Source organism: Schistocerca americana, chromosome 3, assembly GCF_021461395.2.
Source record: "Schistocerca americana isolate TAMUIC-IGC-003095 chromosome 3, iqSchAmer2.1, whole genome shotgun sequence".
Lineage (NCBI taxonomy): Eukaryota > Metazoa > Arthropoda > Insecta > Orthoptera > Acrididae > Schistocerca > Schistocerca americana.
Window position 1 is genome coordinate 803,466,915 of NC_060121.1, and position 21,939 is coordinate 803,488,853.

The 21,939-nt window shown below is 45.5% G+C and overlaps 1 protein-coding gene across 1 annotated transcript in view; it reads left to right on the plus strand.

Annotated features, from left to right (window-relative positions):
- LOC124606412 (neurofilament heavy polypeptide-like) overlaps positions 1-7,591 on the plus strand; it is a 144,888-nt gene extending 137,297 nt beyond the window's left edge. Inside the window, exon 3 of the mRNA XM_047138393.1 lies at positions 5,757-7,591. Within this exon, the coding sequence (XP_046994349.1) occupies positions 5,757-7,591 (1,835 nt within the window). The remainder of the gene's footprint in view (positions 1-5,756) is intronic.
- Positions 7,592-21,939: the final 14,348 nt, after the last annotated feature.

Consider the following 21,939-nt stretch of genomic DNA (forward strand, 5'->3'; position numbering starts at 1 on the left):
ACCTTCCGCCGACCACTGGCGACAACATCGATGTACTGTGAAGACCTCACGCCCCACGTGTTGAGCAATTCGGCGGTACGTCCACCCGGCCTCCCGCATGCCCACTATACGCCCTCGCTCAAAGTTCGTCAACTGCACATACGGTTCACGTCCATGCTGTCGCGGCATGCTACCAGTGTTAAAGACTGCGATGGAGCTCCGTATGCCACGGCAAACTGGCTGACACTGACGGCGGCGGTGCACAAATGCTGCGCAGCTAGCGCCATTCGACGGCCAACACCGCGGTTCCTGGTGTGTCCGCTGTGCCGTGCGTGTGATCATTGCTTGTACAGCCCTCTCACAGTGTCCGGAGCAAGTATGGTGGGTCTGACACCCAGGTGTCAATGTGTTCTTTTTTCCATTTCCAGGAGTGTATATATATCACCGGTTGTCGTATGACTATTACAAGATTATAACTAATGTTAGTCTGGTTGGGAATTTGGTAAGCTAGACTGGATACCTGGTGAAACAGTTGCGCAGTAATGCAAGGTGAACTTCCCCATACAGCTCACAGCTTTTAAACCGCTTTTATTGTCTAGCAGTACCGCTTTCATAGCAAATTAAAGTAACAACGTTACAAGATACGACTGTCACCCGTGACAGTGGGTTTCAAACCCGACAGTTAACACCTCTTTCAGTGACTACCTCCATAACAAGCATATTCCAATGAACATTGTGAACTAACTGGGTGCAGTATGCCTTTGGGGTTGGGAATATCGCAAATGGCCATTACTCAGAGTTCCTTTAATGGGACAAACAATACAAAAACTGGACAGGCATTGACTAAAGGTTTCCGTTGTGGCCCAACGAGTCGTGATTTTGTCTCCTCTCAGATGAATCGTTGAGCAAACTACATCACTGGGACACAAAGAGCTTTAACCGACATTGTGTGTGGAGGGTGTATTTCAGGCAGGAAACAATTCTGTGATATTCTGGGTTGCGTTCTATGCCTTAAGCTGGATCCAGTGCAGAAGGTTACCGTGAAAGTGAATCAGATTGTTTATTTCAGCATTATTGATGCTTACAATGTCTGTGTTTGTACTGTACATGTATCTTCACATTACAGTGTCTTTCAGATATGCATGCATGCCTTAAGGAACAGACAATATACGGACGATTGCAGCTGTGGTAAAAATTGCGAAATGGATTCGCACTTTGCGAATCCGGGTAGACGTGAGATGATACCATACAGACACAATAGAAACACAGACATTGTAAGCTTCAGCGATGTATCCGTCCCTCAATGGGCTAATACATATTTCCCTGCCAATGAAGGAATCACAAAATGTGTGAGAATAGTGTTCGGACTCTTTGACATAAGCAGGTTTGGATTAGTCCTGGAGGCGTGCCCGGATGACCGAAATGGTTAACATGACAGCTCACGATAAGCGAGAGATCCGGGCTCGATTCCTGGCCCGGTACAAACAGCTGACTTCAATCCAGCTTCATCAAACGCGAATCCATTCCGTTACAGTTCAACATTCCCTGTTGCAAAGTGGCGCCCCTTCAACAACTTTATAGTGGAACGCAGTAGACTCTAAAGTCTTCCAAGACAACGACAGCTGTGTTCACAGGTCTGCATGTATACGTTCGTTGGTTGGTGAACACTCACGCAGCATATCCTCCCTCGACTGGCCTACTACATTGCCCGACTTTAATGCCACAGAAAACGTTTGAGATTATTTGCGACGTTGGGTAAAACGAAGAAAGCACATCCCCTCAATCTGGTAGCTATACAGGATCTAATCAAGAAGTGTCTTCAACCGAAGATGCCACAACTGGAAAAAATCGAGTCTCTTCCAAGGCCAGACGATTCCATTACCAAAACAAGAGGCAGTGTCAAATGATACTAGAAGTCTTATTGAGTGAATAACGAGCTCCGGCTTGCTTACCGAAGTGACACTTGGTTAGAAGGGACCGTGAGGTGTAATACCAACGGTGATCACATGTCGGAGGTTACAAAAAAAAAAAAAAAAAAAAAAAAAAAAAAAACTGCAAATTTTCTCTTTTTACGGAATTATTACTGGAAATTAGCGTAAAAATTTAAGCCTGTGTTCAGTATTAACTTGTTGTGAGTTAACCAATATATCGGTACTAGGGATTTATGAGCATTTAGATGTAAATACAGTCGTTTCAGCCAGTGTCAACGAACTACTGGAGAGGTATGTAGCGACGTCCTCCACCCTGTCAACTGTCACGTCACTAAAATTTCAACATACACGGACGTGGTGAATGCCCAACAATATGGACCAGTATTCATTAATGCAACAATTGCAAAGATGAGAACAATTGAATTCTTAACGAATGACGACCCCTGCACTGCGCAACTATTCCACCTCGTCCATACTGTAGCACATCTTAAGCAATGGTGATTGGTTTTAACGTATAAGAGACATTCAAATGGAAAGGAGATAGAAAAAATAAGTGAACTGTTTATTAATTCAAAAGTAATCGCCACTTTTATTAATGAATTTACCCTATCATTAAATAAGATGTTGAATGCCTTCATGGGGAAGTGTTTACAGACGTGAAGCTCTTGACCCAAAGCAAATCGAGGGCCACGAACGTCTTTCATTAGAGATCCAAAAATATGGAAATCACATGTGCAGCGATCGAGACTGTATTCAGGAAGTGTAAGGGCTCGCCAGTGAAACTTCTGCAGCGTACTCGAAACGACCTTGGTGGGATGTGGCTCGCTTTACTACTAACGGTATAGTTCTATCGTTATAGAGATTCTTTACTAAAAACTGAACTAACTCCCATCCCAAATGGCGTTCGAGGGCACAGAAGTAACACGTCACACCGACACTGACTGAAACGACCGCTGCCATCCGTCTCGTCAGAACTTCCGTCACTTCTGACTTCTGACTGATCAGTCCTGGAGGCACTGACCAATCTTAAGACTCTGCCTGTGGTATCAAGCCTCACCTCCAGTCATATGACAGGAGAGACAACACCTGGTTCCTTCAACTCAAAGTTTTCCACTAGTTTTAGCATTCAAAATTATAACATGACGTCCCTAGAGTGTGGACCGGGAGGAAAAAATTACCGTCACCTCACGCTTAAAACTTCTGGGTAGATGACTGTCGCAATTGACTGGCGCTACGGACCAGCTTCGAAAATTACATTCAACTGCCTTTCCCAGACTGCTACAGAAAAGTTAAACTAAGGAATGCTCCTGAATTCATTCAGTCACATGCGCTGTAATTAGACCCAGATTCATTGAATCAAGCGATCATTCACGTTTTGGACAGGTACGTTGCGTGCTGAATGTCGACTATTGTAAAAATGAGAATGAAACACCCTCAGTTCCGGTTTACAGCGTGATCTTCTTGCCTGTCATAAAAAATATGAGAAGTTGTAGCTAGAGAAAAGATGCTCTGCCTACATGATCAGACCTTGAAATTGTAAAACCATAAAATTATATGTAAAGTTGATTGATACCGCTTTCACTATAAATTACCAATACAGAGTTCTGTGGATTGGTTTCAATAACAGCGTAAAGTCGTTCAGTAGACTGACGTTTCCTTAACATCTGCTGAAGATCCAGAGGTGGCAGCCAGCAGCCTATACGTCAACCAGTGGCCATACAGGCCTAAAATATTTTCGTCATATAGATGGATGAGGTCTCACTGACGTCAAATAGTTACTCTCTACGTAGGATCAAATCTGATCTCTAGTGCCACCTAGGAAGGCGGGAGACAGGTGTCAAACACGGAGTTATATGAATGACTTCAAAAGGTAAAGATTAACATCAAGAGGTAGTGAAGCTGATAAATCACCACATTGGAGATACGATATTTGCTTTAATACGCCACCAAGTAAGAAAGATGGCGTAACGAGTGGGAAGGGCCGTACCGTATAATCGGAAAGACACACCAAATACAGTAGAGCTGAAGGCACCCATTTCAAAGTTGTAAGAAGAAAAGTATTTCCTTCATCTACTCTTCAAGCATTAGGCATTTGCTTTTTGCGCGGAAGGTATTATTTAGGATCTATTACTACCTAGTACAGACAAAATTTTAAACGGAATGTTGAACAACCTAGCACATTTCATCTGTTAGCTATAATGCGGCGAAATATGCACCGTAGGAGAGAGAGAGAGAGAGAGAGAGAGAGAGAGATCGAGAGGGGTCGAGAGAGATCGAGAGGGGTCGAGAGAGATCGAGAGGGGTCGAGAGAGATCGAGAGGGGTCGAGAGAGATCGAGAGGGGTCGAGAGAGATCGAGAGGGGTCGAGAGAGATCGAGAGGGGTCGAGAGAGATCGAGAGGGGTCGAGAGAGATCGAGAGGGGTCGAGAGAGATCGAGAGGGGTCGAGAGAGATCGAGAGGGGTCGAGAGAGATCGAGAGGGGTCGAGAGAGATCGAGAGGGGTCGAGAGAGATCGAGAGGGGTCGAGAGAGGTCGAGAGGGGTCGAGAGAGGTCGAGAGGGGTCGAGAGAGGTCGAGAGGGGTCGAGAGAGGTCGAGAGGGGTCGAGAGAGGTCGAGAGGGGTCGAGAGAGGTCGAGAGGGGTCGAGAGAGGTCGAGAGGGGTCGAGAGAGATCGAGAGGGGTCGAGAGAGGTCGAGAGGGGTCGAGAGAGGTCGAGAGGGGTCGAGAGAGGTCGAGAGGGGTCGAGAGAGGTCGAGAGGGGTCGAGAGAGGTCGAGAGGGGTCGGGAGAGATCGAGAGGGGTCGGGAGAGATCGAGAGAGGTCGGGAGAGATCGAGAGGTCGGGAGAGATCGAGAGGTCGGGAGAGATCGAGAGGTCGGGAGAGATCGAGAGGTCGGGAGAGATCGAGAGGTCGGGAGAGATCGAGAGGTCGGGAGAGATCGAGAGGTCGGGAGAGATCGAGAGGTCGGGAGAGATCGAGAGGTCGGGAGAGATCGAGAGGTCGGGAGAGATCGAGAGGTCGGGAGAGATCGAGAGGTCGGGAGAGATCGAGAGGTCGGGAGAGATCGAGAGGTCGGGAGAGATCGAGAGGTCGGGAGAGATCGAGAGGTCGGGAGAGATCGAGAGGTCGGGAGAGATCGAGAGGTCGGGAGAGATCGAGAGGTCGAGAGAGATCGAGAGGTCGAGAGAGATCGAGAGGTCGAGAGAGATCGAGAGGTCGAGAGAGATCGAGAGGTCGAGAGAGATCGAGAGGTCGAGAGAGATCGAGAGGTCGAGAGAGATCGAGAGGTCGAGAGAGATCGAGAGGTCGAGAGAGATCGAGAGGTCGAGAGAGATCGAGAGGTCGAGAGAGATCGAGAGGTCGAGAGAGATCGAGAGGTCGAGAGAGATCGAGAGGTCGAGAGAGATCGAGAGGTCGAGAGAGATCGAGAGGTCGAGAGAGATCGAGAGGTCGAGAGAGATCGAGAGGTCGAGAGAGATCGAGAGAGATCGAGAGAGATCGAGAGAGATCGAGAGAGGTCGAGAGAGATCGAGAGGTCGAGAGAGATCGAGAGGTCGAGAGAGATCGAGAGGTCGAGAGAGATCGAGAGGTCGAGAGAGATCGAGAGGTCGAGAGAGGTCGAGAGGTCGAGAGAGGTCGAGAGAGATCGAGAGAGGTCGAGAGAGATCGAGAGGTCGAGAGAGATCGAGAGGTCGAGAGAGATCGAGAGGTCGAGAGAGATCGAGAGGTCGAGAGAGATCGAGAGGTCGAGAGAGATCGAGAGGTCGAGAGAGATCGAGAGGTCGAGAGAGATCGAGAGGTCGAGAGAGATCGAGAGGTCGAGAGAGATCGAGAGGCCGAGAGAGATCGAGAGGCCGAGAGAGATCGAGAGGCCGAGAGAGATCGAGAGGCCGAGAGAGATCGAGAGGCCGAGAGAGATCGAGAGGCCGAGAGAGATCGAGAGGCCGAGAGAGATCGAGAGGCCGAGAGAGATCGAGAGGCCGAGAGAGATCGAGAGGCCGAGAGAGATCGAGAGGCCGAGAGAGATCGAGAGGCCGAGAGAGATCGAGAGGCCGAGAGAGATCGAGAGGCCGAGAGAGATCGAGAGGCCGAGAGAGATCGAGAGGCCGAGAGAGATCGAGAGGCCGAGAGAGATCGAGAGGCCGAGAGAGATCGAGAGGCCGAGAGAGATCGAGAGGCCGAGAGAGATCGAGAGGCCGAGAGAGATCGAGAGGCCGAGAGAGATCGAGAGGCCGAGAGAGATCGAGAGGCCGAGAGAGATCGAGAGGCCGAGAGAGATCGAGAGGCCGAGAGAGATCGAGAGGCCGAGAGAGATCGAGAGGCCGAGAGAGATCGAGAGGCCGAGAGAGATCGAGAGGCCGAGAGAGATCGAGAGGCCGAGAGAGATCGAGAGGCCGAGAGAGATCGAGAGGCCGAGAGAGATCGAGAGGCCGAGAGAGATCGAGAGGCCGAGAGAGATCGAGAGGCCGAGAGAGATCGAGAGGCCGAGAGAGATCGAGAGGCCGAGAGAGATCGAGAGGCCGAGAGAGATCGAGAGGCCGAGAGAGATCGAGAGGCCGAGAGAGATCGAGAGGCCGAGAGAGATCGAGAGGCCGAGAGAGATCGAGAGGCCGAGAGAGATCGAGAGGCCGAGAGAGATCGAGAGGCCGAGAGAGATCGAGAGGCCGAGAGAGATCGAGAGGCCGAGAGAGATCGAGAGGCCGAGAGAGATCGAGAGGCCGAGAGAGATCGAGAGGCCGAGAGAGATCGAGAGGCCGAGAGAGATCGAGAGGCCGAGAGAGATCGAGAGGCCGAGAGAGATCGAGAGGCCGAGAGAGATCGAGAGGCCGAGAGAGATCGAGAGGCCGAGAGAGATCGAGAGGCCGAGAGAGATCGAGAGGCCGAGAGAGATCGAGAGGCCGAGAGAGATCGAGAGGCCGAGAGAGATCGAGAGGCCGAGAGAGATCGAGAGGCCGAGAGAGATCGAGAGGCCGAGAGAGATCGAGAGGCCGAGAGAGATCGAGAGGCCGAGAGAGATCGAGAGGCCGAGAGAGATCGAGAGGCCGAGAGAGATCGAGAGGCCGAGAGAGATCGAGAGGCCGAGAGAGATCGAGAGGCCGAGAGAGATCGAGAGGCCGAGAGAGATCGAGAGGCCGAGAGAGATCGAGAGGCCGAGAGAGATCGAGAGGCCGAGAGAGATCGAGAGGCCGAGAGAGATCGAGAGGCCGAGAGAGATCGAGAGGCCGAGAGAGATCGAGAGGCCGAGAGAGATCGAGAGGCCGAGAGAGATCGAGAGGCCGAGAGAGATCGAGAGGCCGAGAGAGATCGAGAGGCCGAGAGAGATCGAGAGGCCGAGAGAGATCGAGAGGCCGATAGAGATCGAGAGGCCGAGAGAGATCGAGAGGCCGAGAGAGATCGAGAGGCCGAGAGAGATCGAGAGGCCGAGAGAGATCGAGAGGCCGAGAGAGATCGAGAGGCCGAGAGAGATCGAGAGGCCGAGAGAGATCGAGAGGTCGAGAGAGATCGAGAGGTCGAGAGCGATCGAGAGCGATCGAGAGGGGTCGAGAGCGATCGAGAGGGGTCGAGAGAGAGAACAAGGGAAGATGGATTATAAATGGAAAAAAATATTCGATGGAGTGATAAAACGTGTGATCACAACAAGAGGTGTTTCTTCAGGACACGATACTGACTCGAAATAAGAAGCAATCATTACTCAAGCACAAGAAGACGATGTCATAACCAAAGAGGACTACTCACACAAAGACAAAGGTGCAAGAAACTTTTGCAGAAAAACAATAACAGACATGCCTTGAATCAATGAATGATATAACCAGAGAGCTTATGTCAGCAGCCTGTTAGGACAATGGATGTACATTGTGATGAAATCCAAGGGATACCTCCTAACGCCAAGTCGGACATACTTTGTCCCAGACCAGCATGACGTTTCAGTGACTCAAATTGTCGCTGAAAGTCCTCTGCAGATATTCTGAGCCATGCTGCCTCTATAGCAGTCCGTGATTGCCCAAGTGCTGGAGGTGCAGGATTTTGTGCCGTGGACTGACCTCTAGATTATTCGATGGGATTTATGTCGGGCGCTGAAACTGTCCAGAATGTTCTTCAAGCCAATCGCGAACTGTGGAACTGTGATGGCACATGCGAACATGGAATCGATCAACGCCGGCTAATGGTCTGCAAGTAGCCGAACATAACCATTTCCAGTGAATGTTCGATTCAGCTGGACCAGATGATCCAGTCCTTTCCATGTAACAACAGTCCAAGCCATTATGGAGTAACCAACAGCTTGCACAGTCCATTCTTGACAATTTGAGTCAATGGTTTCGTTGCGTCTGTGCCATCTCGAGCCTTACCGTCAGCTCTTACAAAGTGAAATCGCGACTCACCTGACCAGGTCACAGATTTCCAGCCTTTCCAGTTTTATAGGGTCCTACCGATATGGTCACGAGCGCAGGAGAGGCGATGTCGTGCTGCCATAGGCTATTAACACCAGACTTCGCAGCGCTGTACTAACGGATCTATTCGTCGTACGTCCCACATTGATTTCTGCGATTATTAGACGCAATGTTGCTTGTCTGTTAACAATGATAACTCTACGGAAACACCGCTGCTCTCGGACGTTAAGTGGAGACCGGTGGCCACTGCGTTATCCGTGGTGACAGTTATTGGCCGAAATTCGGTATACTACACAGACTCTTGACACTGTGGACCACGGAATATTGATATCCCCAACTATATCCGAAATGGAACGTCCTAAGTATTATTCCGGGATCAGAGTTCGTTAACTCCCGTCGCGCAGCCGTATTCACGTCGTAAATCTTTTCACATGAAGCAAATGAGTAAAATGACAGCTCTGCGAATGCATTGGGATATTATACATGTACACGCGACACTACCACTATCTGCATGTTGGAATACCGCTATCCTGACTTTCGTCACCGCGATGTGTATCCACGTCAAAGGTATATGATTATACTCTTTCCTATTGTTCATGTGGTTGATGTAGTTTCGTTAATCTGTAAATTTTATTGCGCACCAGTTCATATTAAGATCGGCGCAGATCCACAGAAAGAGCACCTCTCAATATTATTTCTATACTTTACATCATTTTTCTATTAGTGATTTCAGTTATATGCCACGGCTTTAATGAACTCTGCAGTAGGTACTAATTATTGGAAGCAGGGGAATGGTAATTATTTCTGTTTTTCTTAGATGTACAGTTACGAGTGGAAGTGTTCTCGTAAGATGCATGCCTTCTAATGCCGTGACCAAATCACTCCCAAATGGAGCTAAAGTGTTTTCCTTGGGGTTCGGTTTATGATTTGACAAGTGTTTTACCACTGTGGCAACGTACCGATGGTCCAGTGCCTTATTTTGTTTTAGCTTTTCTTTTAACCGATATAATCCTCCAAACATAAATGAACTACATATTTTGACTTAGGTGCCATGTAAATCCCATCCCCAACCATAGAATATCTTGAATATTATTTAAACTCTGTGCATTTGCTTTTTTACTTCATTTTTATATCTCTGCTGTTTTTGCACATATACAGTGAATTAATTTTTGTGTAAAAGAGCATTATTCCACCCGATTTTGTTGTTTTTTATCGTGTTCAGCATGTTCCGACTTAATTTTCTCGCATCTATGCATTTTATATACACGGAAATTAATTTTCTGCAAACCAGGAAGCCCCACTGGCCCCTACATCCCGCTAACGCAGCCGGAGTGTTTTTATTTATTTTTTGTTCTCTAGGAGTTCTACGAATTTGTGAAAGCGGTTTTTTGCTACGTGCTGATTGCATACTGTCATTCAGTCGTAACTTTACCTTTATACATTTTAAATTATGCTCCCGCACCATTGAATGCTACTGTGCATGGTCGCTTGGCTTTTTAGCTTAGTAACCTACAACGCACTACCTGTGTGGTTTAGGGTGAATGGTCTTTTATCACATGTGAATCAACGGCCGCAGTGTACGTGGTGATTATTATTAAAGATAAACTTTCAAAACGCTGTAGAAATAACACTATTGGTCAGAATGACGTCAAATTGCAACAGAGGGGAGGGGGAAAACGTATGGCAGAAGATAAAAAATGGTGTGAAAATCGATCAATAGATGGCGCTGTATGTGTCAGAATACATATATGGAAGCACCTGTCATGCGCACGACCCATTGAAGTTGGTATAAACACGACTGGATAACAGCTTTTCCTCTTTCCGCGTCTGCGACGTGCGGCATGATTGTTTAAATGCAGGATCGCGCTCTGCTCGTAAAGCTGTATTTCAAGAATGATGAATGTGCACGCGTCGCACTGCAGAAGTTCCGGGTACCGAAGGGTTTGGAAAAATGCGTTGGTGTGACGACTGCCTTGGGTCTAGAGAAAATGATTCGGATATTCGAAAAGAGAGGTTCTTTAGGCGTGCAGCCTGGTAGAGGGAGGAAACGAACTGATTCGACGTCATTGGAAGCAGTGGCCGCAGCAATGCAGTAGGAGATGAGTGGTGGCGTCCAAACGTGTAGTGCACGGACAATTGGTTCAAATGGCTCTGAGCACTATGGGACTCAACTTCTGAGGTCATTAGTCCCCTAGAACTTAGAACTAGTTAAACCTGACTAACCTAAGGACATCACAAACATCCATGCCCGAGGCAGGATTCGAACCTGCGACCGTAGTGGTCTTGCGGTTTCAGACTGCAGAGCCTTTAACCGCACGGCCACTTCGGCCGGCCACGGATAATTGCCCGAACATTGAACATACCCGTGAACACGGTGCGTAAAATTCTACGAAACATCCTTCTTTGCTATCCATTCGAAATTACCCATGTGCACGAGTTGCTTCCTGTTCACCTGCCAGCAAGAGAGAACTCTGTTTTGGAATTTCTTGCTCGCATGGAAGTGGACAATGATTGACCATGGAAGATTTCATGGGCAGATCAAGCCCACTTCCATCTGACAAAATATTTCAGTTCACTGAATTGTTGAGTATGGGCAACGGAAAATCCACACGCAAATCAATCAGTACCACATCATCCTGTGTGGTGTGTGTTTACGGCAGCATTTATCCTAGGGCCATATTTTTTCGAAGAGATAGGTTTTTCTGGTCCTGTTACCTGTATCGTCACTGGTAAGCTCTATGAGTGTCTTTTGCGCAACAATGTCATGCCAGCTCTCCAACAGTGTGGGTGTGCGGATGGGATAATTTTCATTCAAATCCAGTTGAGGAGATGCTGAAGCTCCATTTCGGAAATGCTAAACTTATCAGCCGCCATCTCCCTACAGCCTGGTCGTCTGATCGTCCCGATCACCTGATCTTAATCCGTGTGACTTACGGCTTTGAGACGTCTTTTTTTTTTTTTTTTTTTTTTTTTTTTTTTTTTTTTTTTTTTTTTTTTTTTTTTCATCATCAGTCTACTGACTGGTTTGATGCGGCCCGCCACGAATTCCTTTCCTGTGCTAACCTCTTCATCTCAGAGTAGCAATTGCAACCTACGTCCTCAATTATTTGCTTGACGTATTCCAATCTCTGTCTTCCTCTACAGTTTTTGCCCTCTACAGCTCCCTCTAGTACGATGGAAGTCATTCCCTCATGTCTTAGCAGATGTCCTATCATCCTGCCCCTTCTCCTTATCAGTGTTTTCCACATATTCCTTTCCTCTCCGATTCTGCGTAGAACCTCCTCATTCCTTACCTTATCAGTCCACCTAATTTTCAACATTCGTCTGTAGCGCCACATCTCAAATGCTTCGATTCTCTTCTGTTCCGATTTTTCCACAGTCCATGTTTCACTACCATACAATGCTGTACTCCATACGTACATCCTCAGAAATTTCTTCCTCAAATTAAGGCCGGTATTTGATATTAGTAGACTTCTCCTGGCCAGAAATGCCCTTTTTATCGTAGCGAGTCTGCTTTTGATGTCCTCCTTGCTCCGTCTGTCATTGGTTATTTTACTGCCTAGTTAGCAGAATTCCTTAACTTCACTGACTTCGTGACCATCAATCCTGATGTTAAGTTTCTCGCTGTTCTCATTTCTACTACTTCTCATTACCTTCGTCTTTCTCCGGTTTACTCTCAAACCATACTGTGTACTCATTAGACTGTTCATTCCGTTCAGCAGATCATTTAATTCTTCTTCACTTTCACTCAGGATAGCAATGTCATAGCGAATCGTATCATTGATATCCTTTCACCTTGTATTTTAATTCCACTGCTGAACCTTACTTTTATTTCCATCATTGCTTCCTCTATGTACAGATTGAAGAGTAGGGGCGAAAGGCTACAGCCTTGTCTTGCTCTATTCTTAATACGAGCACTTCGTTCTTGATCGTCCACTCTTATTATTCCCTCTTGGTTGTTGTACATTTTGTATATGACCCGTCTCTCCCTATAGCTTACCCCTACTTTTTCAGAATCTCGAACAGCTTGCACCATTTTATATTGTCGAACTCTTTTTCCAGGTCGACAAATCCTATGAAAGTGTCTTGATTTTTCTTTAGCCTTGTTTCCATTATTAGCCGTAACGTCATAATTGCCTATCTCGTCCCTTTACTTTTCCTAAAGCCAAACTGATCGTTACCTACGCATTCTCAATTTTCTTTTCCATTCTTCTGTACATTAATCTTGTAAGCAGCTTCGATGCATGAGCTGTTAAGCTCATTGTGCGATAATTCTCGCGTGAACAGTCGTTTTGTTGCCACTTCCCCCTATGATTTTAGAAATTCTGATGGAATGTTATCTATCCCTTCTGCCTTATTTGACCGTAAGTCCTCCAAAGCTCTTTTAAATTCCGATTCTAATACTGGATTCCCTATCTCTACTAAATCTACTCCTGTTTCTTCATCTATCACATCAGACAAATCTTCACCCTCACAGAGGCTTTCAATGTAATCTTTCCACCTATCTGCTCTCTCCTCTGCATTTAACAGTGGAATTCCCGCTGCACTCTTAATGTTACCACCGTTGCTTTTAATGACACCAAAGGTTGTTTTGACTTTCCTGTATGCTGAGTCTGTCCTTCCGACAATCATATCTTTTTCGATGTCTTCACATTTTTCCTGCAGCCATTTCGTCTCAGCTTCCCTGCACTTCCTATTTATTTCATTCCTCAGCGACTTGTATTTTTGTATTCCTGATTTTCCCGGAACATGTTTGTACTTCCTCCTTTCATCAATCAACTGTAGTATTACTTCTGTTAGACATGGATTCTTCGCAGCTACCGTCTTTGTACCTATGTTTTCCTTCCCAACTTTTTTGATGGCCCTTTTTAGAGATGGCCATTACTCTTCAACTGTGCTGCCTACTGCGCTATTCCTTATTGCTGTATCTATAGCGTTAGAGAACTTCAAACGTATCTCGTCATTCCTTAGTACTTCCGTATCCCACTTCTTTGCGTATTGATTCTTCCTGACTAATGTCTTGAACTTCAGCCTATTCTTTATCACTACTACATCGTGATCTGAGTCTATATCTGCTCCTGGGTACGCCTCACAATCCAGTATCTGATTTCGGAATATCTGTCTGACCATGATGTAATCTAATTGAAATCTTCCCGTATCTCCCTGCCTTTTCCTAGTATACCTCCTCCTCTTGTGATTCTTGAACAGAGTATTCGCTATTACTAGCTGAAACTTGTTACAGAACTCAGTCTTTCTCCTCTTTCATTCCTTGTCCCAAGCCCATATTCTCCTGTAACCTTTTCTTCTACTCCTTCCCCTACAACTGCATTCCAGTCGCCCATGACTATTAGATTTTCGTCCCCCTTTACATACTGCAATACCCTTTCAATATCCTCATACACTTTCTCTATCTGTTCATCTTCAGCTTGCGACGTCGGCATGTATACCTGAACTATCGTTGTCGGTGTTGGTCTGCTGTCGATTCTGATTAGAACAACCCGGTCACTGAACTGTTCACAGTAACACACCCTCTGCCCTACCTTCCAATTCATAACGAATCCTACGCCTGTTATACCATTTTCTGTTGCTGTTGATATGACCCGATACTCATCTGACCAAAAATCCTTGTCTTCCTTCCACTTCACTTCACTGACCCCTACTATTTCTAGATTGAGCCTTTGCATTTCCCTTTTCAGATTTTCTAGTTTCCCTACCACGTTCAAGCTTCTGACATTCCACGCCCTGACTCGTAGAACGTTATCCTTTCGTAGATTATTCAATCTTTTTCTCATGGTAACCTCCCCCTTGGCAGTGCCCTCCCGGAGACCCGAATGGGGGACTATTCCGGAATCTTTTGCCAATGGTGAGATCATCATGACACTTCTTCAATTACAGGCCACATGTCCTGTGGATACAAGTTACGTGTCTTTAATGCAGTGGTTTTCGTTGCCTTCTGCATCCTCATGTCGTTGATCATTGCTGATTCTTCCGCCTTTAGGGGCAATTTCCCACCCCTAGGACAAGAGTGCCCTGAACCTCTATTCGCTCCTCCACCCTCTTTGACAAGGCCGTTGGCTGAATGAGGCTCACTTCTTATGCCGGAAGTCTTCGGCCGCCAACGCTGATTATTTTATCAAAATTTAGGCAGTGGCAGGGATCGAACCCTGGACCGAAGACGTTTTGATTATGAATCAGAGACGCTTCCCCTAGACCACAGGCTATCTGAAGGACTTTGTGTTCCGCCTTTAGGGGCAATTTCCCACCCCTAGGACAAGAGTGCCCTGAACCTCTATTCGCTCCTCCACCCTCTTTGACAAGGCCGTTGGCAGAATGAGGCTTACTTTTTATGCCGGAAGTCTTCGGCCGCCAATGCTGATTATTTTATCAAAATTTAGGCAGTGGCAGGGATCGAACCCTGGACCGAAGACGTTTTGGTTATTAACTAAAGACGCTTCCCCTAGACCACAGGCTATCTGAAGGACTTTGTGTTCAGTGTTCCGACTGCAAACTTAGCTGCACTGAAGGCACACAATGGGCATCACATTCTGAATGTGACCCCGAAAAAAAAACTTCGATCAGTTATGGAACATGCTGCTTCTCGATTTACGATGGATTTACGGTGGACAACCAATTTAACATGCTTTGCGCTTTCACACGCAAATTAATAATCCAATTTCATTTTGACTGATGCTTTTAATTCTGTCTTTTGGCTTCAAGGAAAATTAGAAAGAGATGTGATTGATACTTTTTGTACTGTTTTTGGCCTCAGTACAACAAAAAAACCTAGTTTTCCCATTCAATGTGATATGACCTTGCCGTGTTGGATGGGCTTATATAACTAACAGTATAATACATGTACAACCACGCACACCGAATAGTTCGTTTAATGTCAGACGTACACCTTAGGCATTGTTGTATGATTCATTTGTCATTTGTAGTCGACCACAATTAAATTATGATCCTTAGAGCGCCATCTATTGCTACGTTTTGTAACTACTTATTTTTCTTCTGCCGTATGTTTTCCCTCTTCTCCGATAGTATTCCGTTGTAATTAGACGTCATTCTGACCAGTGGTGTTACTTCTACAGTGGTTTTAAAGTTTAGCTTTAATTGTAATCATCCTGTGTATGCGTCTACATCCATGCTCTGCAAATCACTGTAAAGTGCATGGCTGAGGATAATTTCCGTCTATCAGAGATTTTCCCCATGGTACTCATTTTTGCAGTGCGCTAAGAGTGTTTAAACGCTTGTGTGTAAGATGTAAGTAATTGATCCTTATCCCAGCGATTCCTACGGGAGCGATACGTAGTGGATGAGAGAGATCTTTCACACTCATCCCATACATTTCAGATTTCAGAATATCAGAGTTTCAGGATGAGAGGAGGAGAAACAAGCATTTGTTTGCGTCTCATAGGCTAACGGGAAGACTAGAGCTCTCATTGGCTGCTTATGTGTGGCACAAGTCTTTCTTTAGTTCGTAAGACAAAAGGAGAGGACTCGTGCACAAAATTATATCTCTCTTAATACGTCAAACAAGTAAGTATGAACTCTGGTTGACTGACGTGAGTTTTTGGCGGAATTATTTTGTTGAGATGTCAGGGTTAGAGAAACGAAAAGAATTGAGTACATTCTGTTCCGAAGAGCGGTGGAAAGAACATTCGGTGTCGGAGATCGGCGGAGAGCAGTTGGCTTCTTTCAAGATCAGAGACGTCAGTCACAGTGGTGAGTAATCATGCTGCAGTGTTGGTATTTTACTGAAATCGGCATGATGTGAAGTTAGAAACCTTGTGACCAGTTGAGAGTCGTTTAACAGCAGTAGTCATGATTTTCAACTGTTCCTTTCAATTGTTTCGCGTTTCGGGGTTCAACGTTTGTTCAAGAGAATGTTCAGTTATTATTGACTTGCTCGATAACTAACCTGGCGCATGTGTTAAGTTTGGTGCATGTCTGACCATGGATAATGCAATTTTTTCTGCCACTCATTTAAAGTCTATTCAGTCGCTGTCTATGGAAGTAATGCCCTTTTACATTGCGTTTCCCAGTACCGTTTGGACCCACCATACGTGCTTTACTTGTGAGGCAGTTTAATAGTTACAATATTTCTAATTATTTTGAACGAAGACGTTCGTCACGTTTAACTTTTCCCATGCTTGTAGAGTTTTGTAAAATAAACGTGTCATAATCAAATTCCTCTTGATATCATTTCGGTAGCTGATCGATCACATACCATTGGAATATGAAGTAACCAGAGCTATCTATGTGAGTTGCATTGTTTCCTTTGACAATTCCGTGGTGTGGACTCTTCTTTCAAATAACAGACAGCTTCCAGTCAGCGTACAGGTCGTAAGATATATTCATTTATTTTCTATTAATCGTTGATGTTGAGGCACTTAGAAACCATAGTATTTACTCAGTAGTAGAATGTATAAGCAACAGCTTTCTTAGTTCTTCCCAATATAGTTCCAGACTTCTTTCATTTATCTCACCATACCGGGATATCCACATATTCCCTCCGTAGCAGAACTCCTTCAGGGGTCGTGGCATATTTCTAGATTCATTAAAGTTGCTTCTTTTAACTTTTCGTTCTGTCGGGATGGGTTGAATCTAGATTCGAGTATCTACCAGTTCAGTTCTTTCACCATCTCCCTCAGACTCTCCCACAGGTCAAACAATCTTTTGACAGTTAATGCTGACCTCCTCTGTTTACGTCCAAAACCCCTGTTAGTCCTACTTCATCACACAAAATTTAGTAATATTCATGGATAAGCAACACGAGTGTTCTGTAAGCAGTCTTGTTTGTGCACGGTGGACAGAAAATGTCTGAAACGCTTCTAGGCATGTTGCAGGTCAGCTTGTTCAAAAATGGCTCTGAGCACTATGGGACTCAACTGCTGAGGTCATTAGTCCCCTAGAACTTAGAACTAGTTAAACCTAACTAACCTAAGGACATCACAAACATCCATGCCCGAAGCAGGATTCGAACCTGCGACCGTAGCGGTCTTGCGGTCAGCTTGTACTGAGACATAAATGCTAAGAAAAAATTTGATTCTCTGTGCTGTTTCCGAGTTATTTAGCACTGAAATTAGATAATCGGACCATCATACGCTCAGAATCAAGCGACCTACCGGGGGCGGTGTTGCCCAGTGCTTTGTTTGATTGGCTGAACTTGACTCCGCGCGCTCGATGACCTGATTGACAAACTTCGGTGCGAAATTACTCAGAAACGGCGCAACGTATCGAATTTTTTTCTTAACATTTATGTCTCAGTACAACCTGTCCTGTGACGTTCCTACAAGTATTTCTGGCATTTTCTGACCACCCTGTATGCTGATTGCCTTTCCCCAGAAATCTACCAATGAAACAAAGTCTGCCACCTTCTTTAACTGCGACTATCAGAAAATCTCGACGTATTCGTAACAAAGTTTCCGAATTTTTTGCCCTCTAGGGAGGTTCTTACGTTCAAATTCTTTTTGAAACTGAGAGTTGGCTAAAAACAGAAGTAAAGAGCTGAGGTGTTTAGCGAGTCATGAAACGTTTATCGGAAAGACAGTGTTCAAATGGTTCAAATGGCTCTGAGCACTATGGGACTCAACTGCTGTGGTCATAAGTCCCCTAGAACTTAGAACTACTTAAACCTAACTAACCTAAGGGCATCACACACATCTATGCCCGAGGCAGGATTCGAACCTGCGACCGTAGCGGTCGTGCGGTTCCAGACTGTAGCGCCTTTAACCGCTCGGCCACTCCGGCCGGCAAGACAGAGTAGACGTCATAGAAGACGAAGTGTTCATTGCAGCTGATAAACACAGTCTCTCTTGAGGCTGAAATTGGATATGACAGTGACGTTATCTGGTCGTGTATAACAGTTGTAGATGAAACCAAGTTCATTGTTGGATATTTTTACTGATCACCCGAATCCGCTCAGACAGTTCTAGAGTCATTCGAAGAAAGTCTGCGGTCAGCAATGCGTAAATACCAAGCTCATACAATACTAGTTGGAAGCGACTTTAGCTTACCAAGTATTGACTGGGATGACCATGTATTCCTTGCAGGGGGTTACAGACAGTCGTGCAAAATACATTTTATTACGTTTTCTAACAACTGTCTTGAGCACGTAACTCGGCAGCCCACAAACAATGGAAATATCTCAGACCTTGTAGCTACAGATAGGCCGGATCTTATTGAAAATACCAGTATAAGAACGGGGATTAACGGTCACGATGTCCTTATTGCAACTATGGTTACGAAAGTTAATAAATAAATCAGGAAGGCAAGGAGAGCGTGTCTGCTAGATAGAGCAGAAAAGCGGTTGTTAGTTTCTCATTTACAGAGCGAACTGACGTCACTTCGTTCCAGTAAGCTGGACTTATATGAGTCATGGGCAATGTTGAAGCAGATCGCAAGTCGTGGTGTGGAGAGTTATGTGCCTATTAAGGCTGGGAAAGAACCACCATGATTTGATCATGGAATTCGGAAGATGCTGAGTAAATGAAAGCTGTTGCACTCTCTGTTCAAAAGAGATCGCGCAAATGACGCAAAATGTAGTAGAGATTCGTGCCTCTGTGGAAAGATCTATGCGGGAAGCATACAACAGTTACCAATGTCATTCCGTAGCAAAAGATGTGTTCGAGACACCGATTAAATTCTGGTCCCATGTGACATCGTGTAAAGTAGCTAAACGGATTGTGCATTCTATAGTTGAGCATTGAGCGTGCAGAGTTTCTGAGGACACAGCGTGCAGAAAGCACTTGCACAGTCTTTCCGAACATGCAGAGCAGCATCTAGTAAGTCACGTATACTGGACGTGCGTTTGAACGTATACTAATGAGATGGAAGAAGGCTGCGTACGTCACACACACGCCGTCTCTTACCAGTACAGAGTCGGGAGACGCTATACTGCCCATCAGTTGAACGCATAAATGCCATTTCTAAGCATCAGCAAATCAAGGATCTCTCGAAAAACCTTCGTTAATTGTTTGATTTGTTGTAACAAAATTACAGGAAACCTTACATTGGTAGTTAAAGAATTGTTATACGTTGTGTCTTATGAAAGTATATGGTTCCAAGGCAACAGCACCTTGAGAATCCACCAAAAACCACTGTTCTTGGTACAGTTTGTCATAATTAAATATCATTTAATAACTACGGCTAAATCTTTCAGGGAGGGCTGTGATGAAAGATACTGTCCCAGCTTATTTATGGTCGATATGGGACAATTATCAGTGTCGTAGAGTTGTAACCAAGCCTATGTAATGATGTGCTGCTGATTCACGTTTCACTGGGTTCAAGAACTTTACTTACCTTCAAGTTTTCTAGTAAGTTCTGATACTTCCGCACAATTAATGTTTATTCTATGACATTCGATGTCCAATAAAATAAGTACGCTGTTTCTGAAGAGTGAGTCTGTTCGATTGGCTTAATCTGTAAAACGACTTGCACTACTTCCAGCAAGATTTTTGTTCTCTCTTCTGTGTTTCACTTGCTCTAAAGATTCCGCTGCTGAACATGAACAGTGACCACGTAACAATGGCCTGAGGATTTTAGTAAAAAGGGAGAACGATGAAATAATTTTTATCTGATGCTGAGAACTATTCTAAATTTAAGTCGCACTGTTTATAATCGAAATTTTGTGAACCGTTGCCCTTAATGTCTGTAATATGTTCGTGAGTACTGAAGTTTTTATGCTACAGACGGAACATTATGACTAGCGTATTGACAAGGGAGGTAGTGTGACTTTTATTAGGGATAACCCAAGAATTTCACGCCCGTCCATTTCTTAAACAGTTTGACTTGCGACCTCGATATAGCCACAACTGCCGCTGGAGCGCGCTGCGGTCTCGTAGAATACGCACGGGTCGCTTCGATTTTTAATGTTCAGCAGCACGCTTAGTCTTGACGTCTGAAAGCAAGGTCCGTAAGCCGACGGATAAGGATTCCAGTCATTCTCTGACCAGTTTGGTGTTGCAGTTGAAGACAGCAAAAAGAAAATTATTAAATTCCGCGTTTAGGAAATAGTTCACGCAAGAGAATCGTACATACAAGGGGCGTTTGAAAATTCCGTGCAGATTTTCAACGCGGAATGGCAGTTGACGGTAGGCGCATGGGCACTCCATTTCGAACATCGTTAGAGAATTCAATATTCCGAGATCCACAGTGTGAAGAGCGCTCCGAGAATACCAAATTTCAGGCATTATCTCTCATCATGGAGAATACAATGATCGACGGTCTTCACTTAACCACCAAGATTACCGGCGTTTGCGTAGATTTCTCAGTGCTAACAGACAAGTAACATTGCGTGAAATAACAGCAGAAATCAGTGTGGTCTTATGGCGACCGAATCCGATAGGACAGTGCGGCGAAATCTGACGGTAATCGGGTACGGCAGCAGACGACCGAAGCGATTGTGTATACTAACACCTCGACATCGCTTGCAGCGACTCTCTTGGGCTCGTGACCGTATCAGTCGGACCCCAGACGACTGGAAAACCGTGGCCGGGACAGGTGAGTACCGATTTCACTTAGCAGGAGCTGATGGTAGGATTCGTGTGTGGCTCAGACCCAACGAAACCAAGGAACCAAGTTGTCAGCAAGGGACTACGCAAGTTGACGATGGCTCCAAAACGGTGTGGGGTGCGGTTACATGGAATGTATTGGGTCGTCTGGTCCAACTGAACCGATCATTTACTATAAAGAGTTATTTTCAGCTACATGGAGATCATCTGCAGCCATTCATAAACTTCATGTTCCCAAACAAAGATACAATTTTTATGGAAGACAGTGAGTCGTGTCACCGGGCCACAACTGTTCGCGATTGGTCTGAAGAACATTCCGGACAATTAGAGAATGATTTGGCCTCTCAGATCGCCTGACATGAATCCCATACAACATTTATTGGTCGTATTCGAGAGGTCAGTTCGTACATAAAGTACTGCACCGACAACATTTTCGAAATTATGGACGGCTATAGAGGCAGCATGGCTCCGTATTTCTGCAGGGGACTTCCCACGATTTGTTGATTACTTTCCACGTCGAGTTGCTGCACGATGCCGGGAAAAATGATGTCCGCAACAATATTAGAAGGTATTCCATGACTTTTGTCACATCACTGTTGAAAATATTCTGACTTCGCGGTTTTAGAAAGCATCACCCGTGTGAAACTCACCTTGCGCTTATCTCAGGTGGTATACGGAGAACTATGGATGACGGGCAACAGGCACATCCCATAGTTCGAGATATTCGAAAAGTATTTGACATGAAACCGCAACGCTGACTCTAACGAAGGTACGACAGAATAGACTGCCAAGTGTGTGATTGTCTCGAAAGTTTCTTAAGTAAAAGAACCCAGAATGTGGTCCTCGTCGGCGAGGTTTCATCAGAACCAAGAGTATCTTCTGGAATGCCTCAGGGAAGTGAAACTGGGCCACTGTCTCAGTGTGGACAGTAATCTGCAGTTGTTCGCTGACGATGCTGTAGTTTACGGGAAGGTATAGAGGATGAGTGATTGCTGGGTGATGCAAGATGACTTAGACAAAAATTCTAGTTGGTGCGATGAATGGTAGCTGGCTCTAAACATAGACAAATGTAACTGAATGCGAATGAGTAGGAAAAAAAATCCAAATATTCGGGTACAGCTGCTT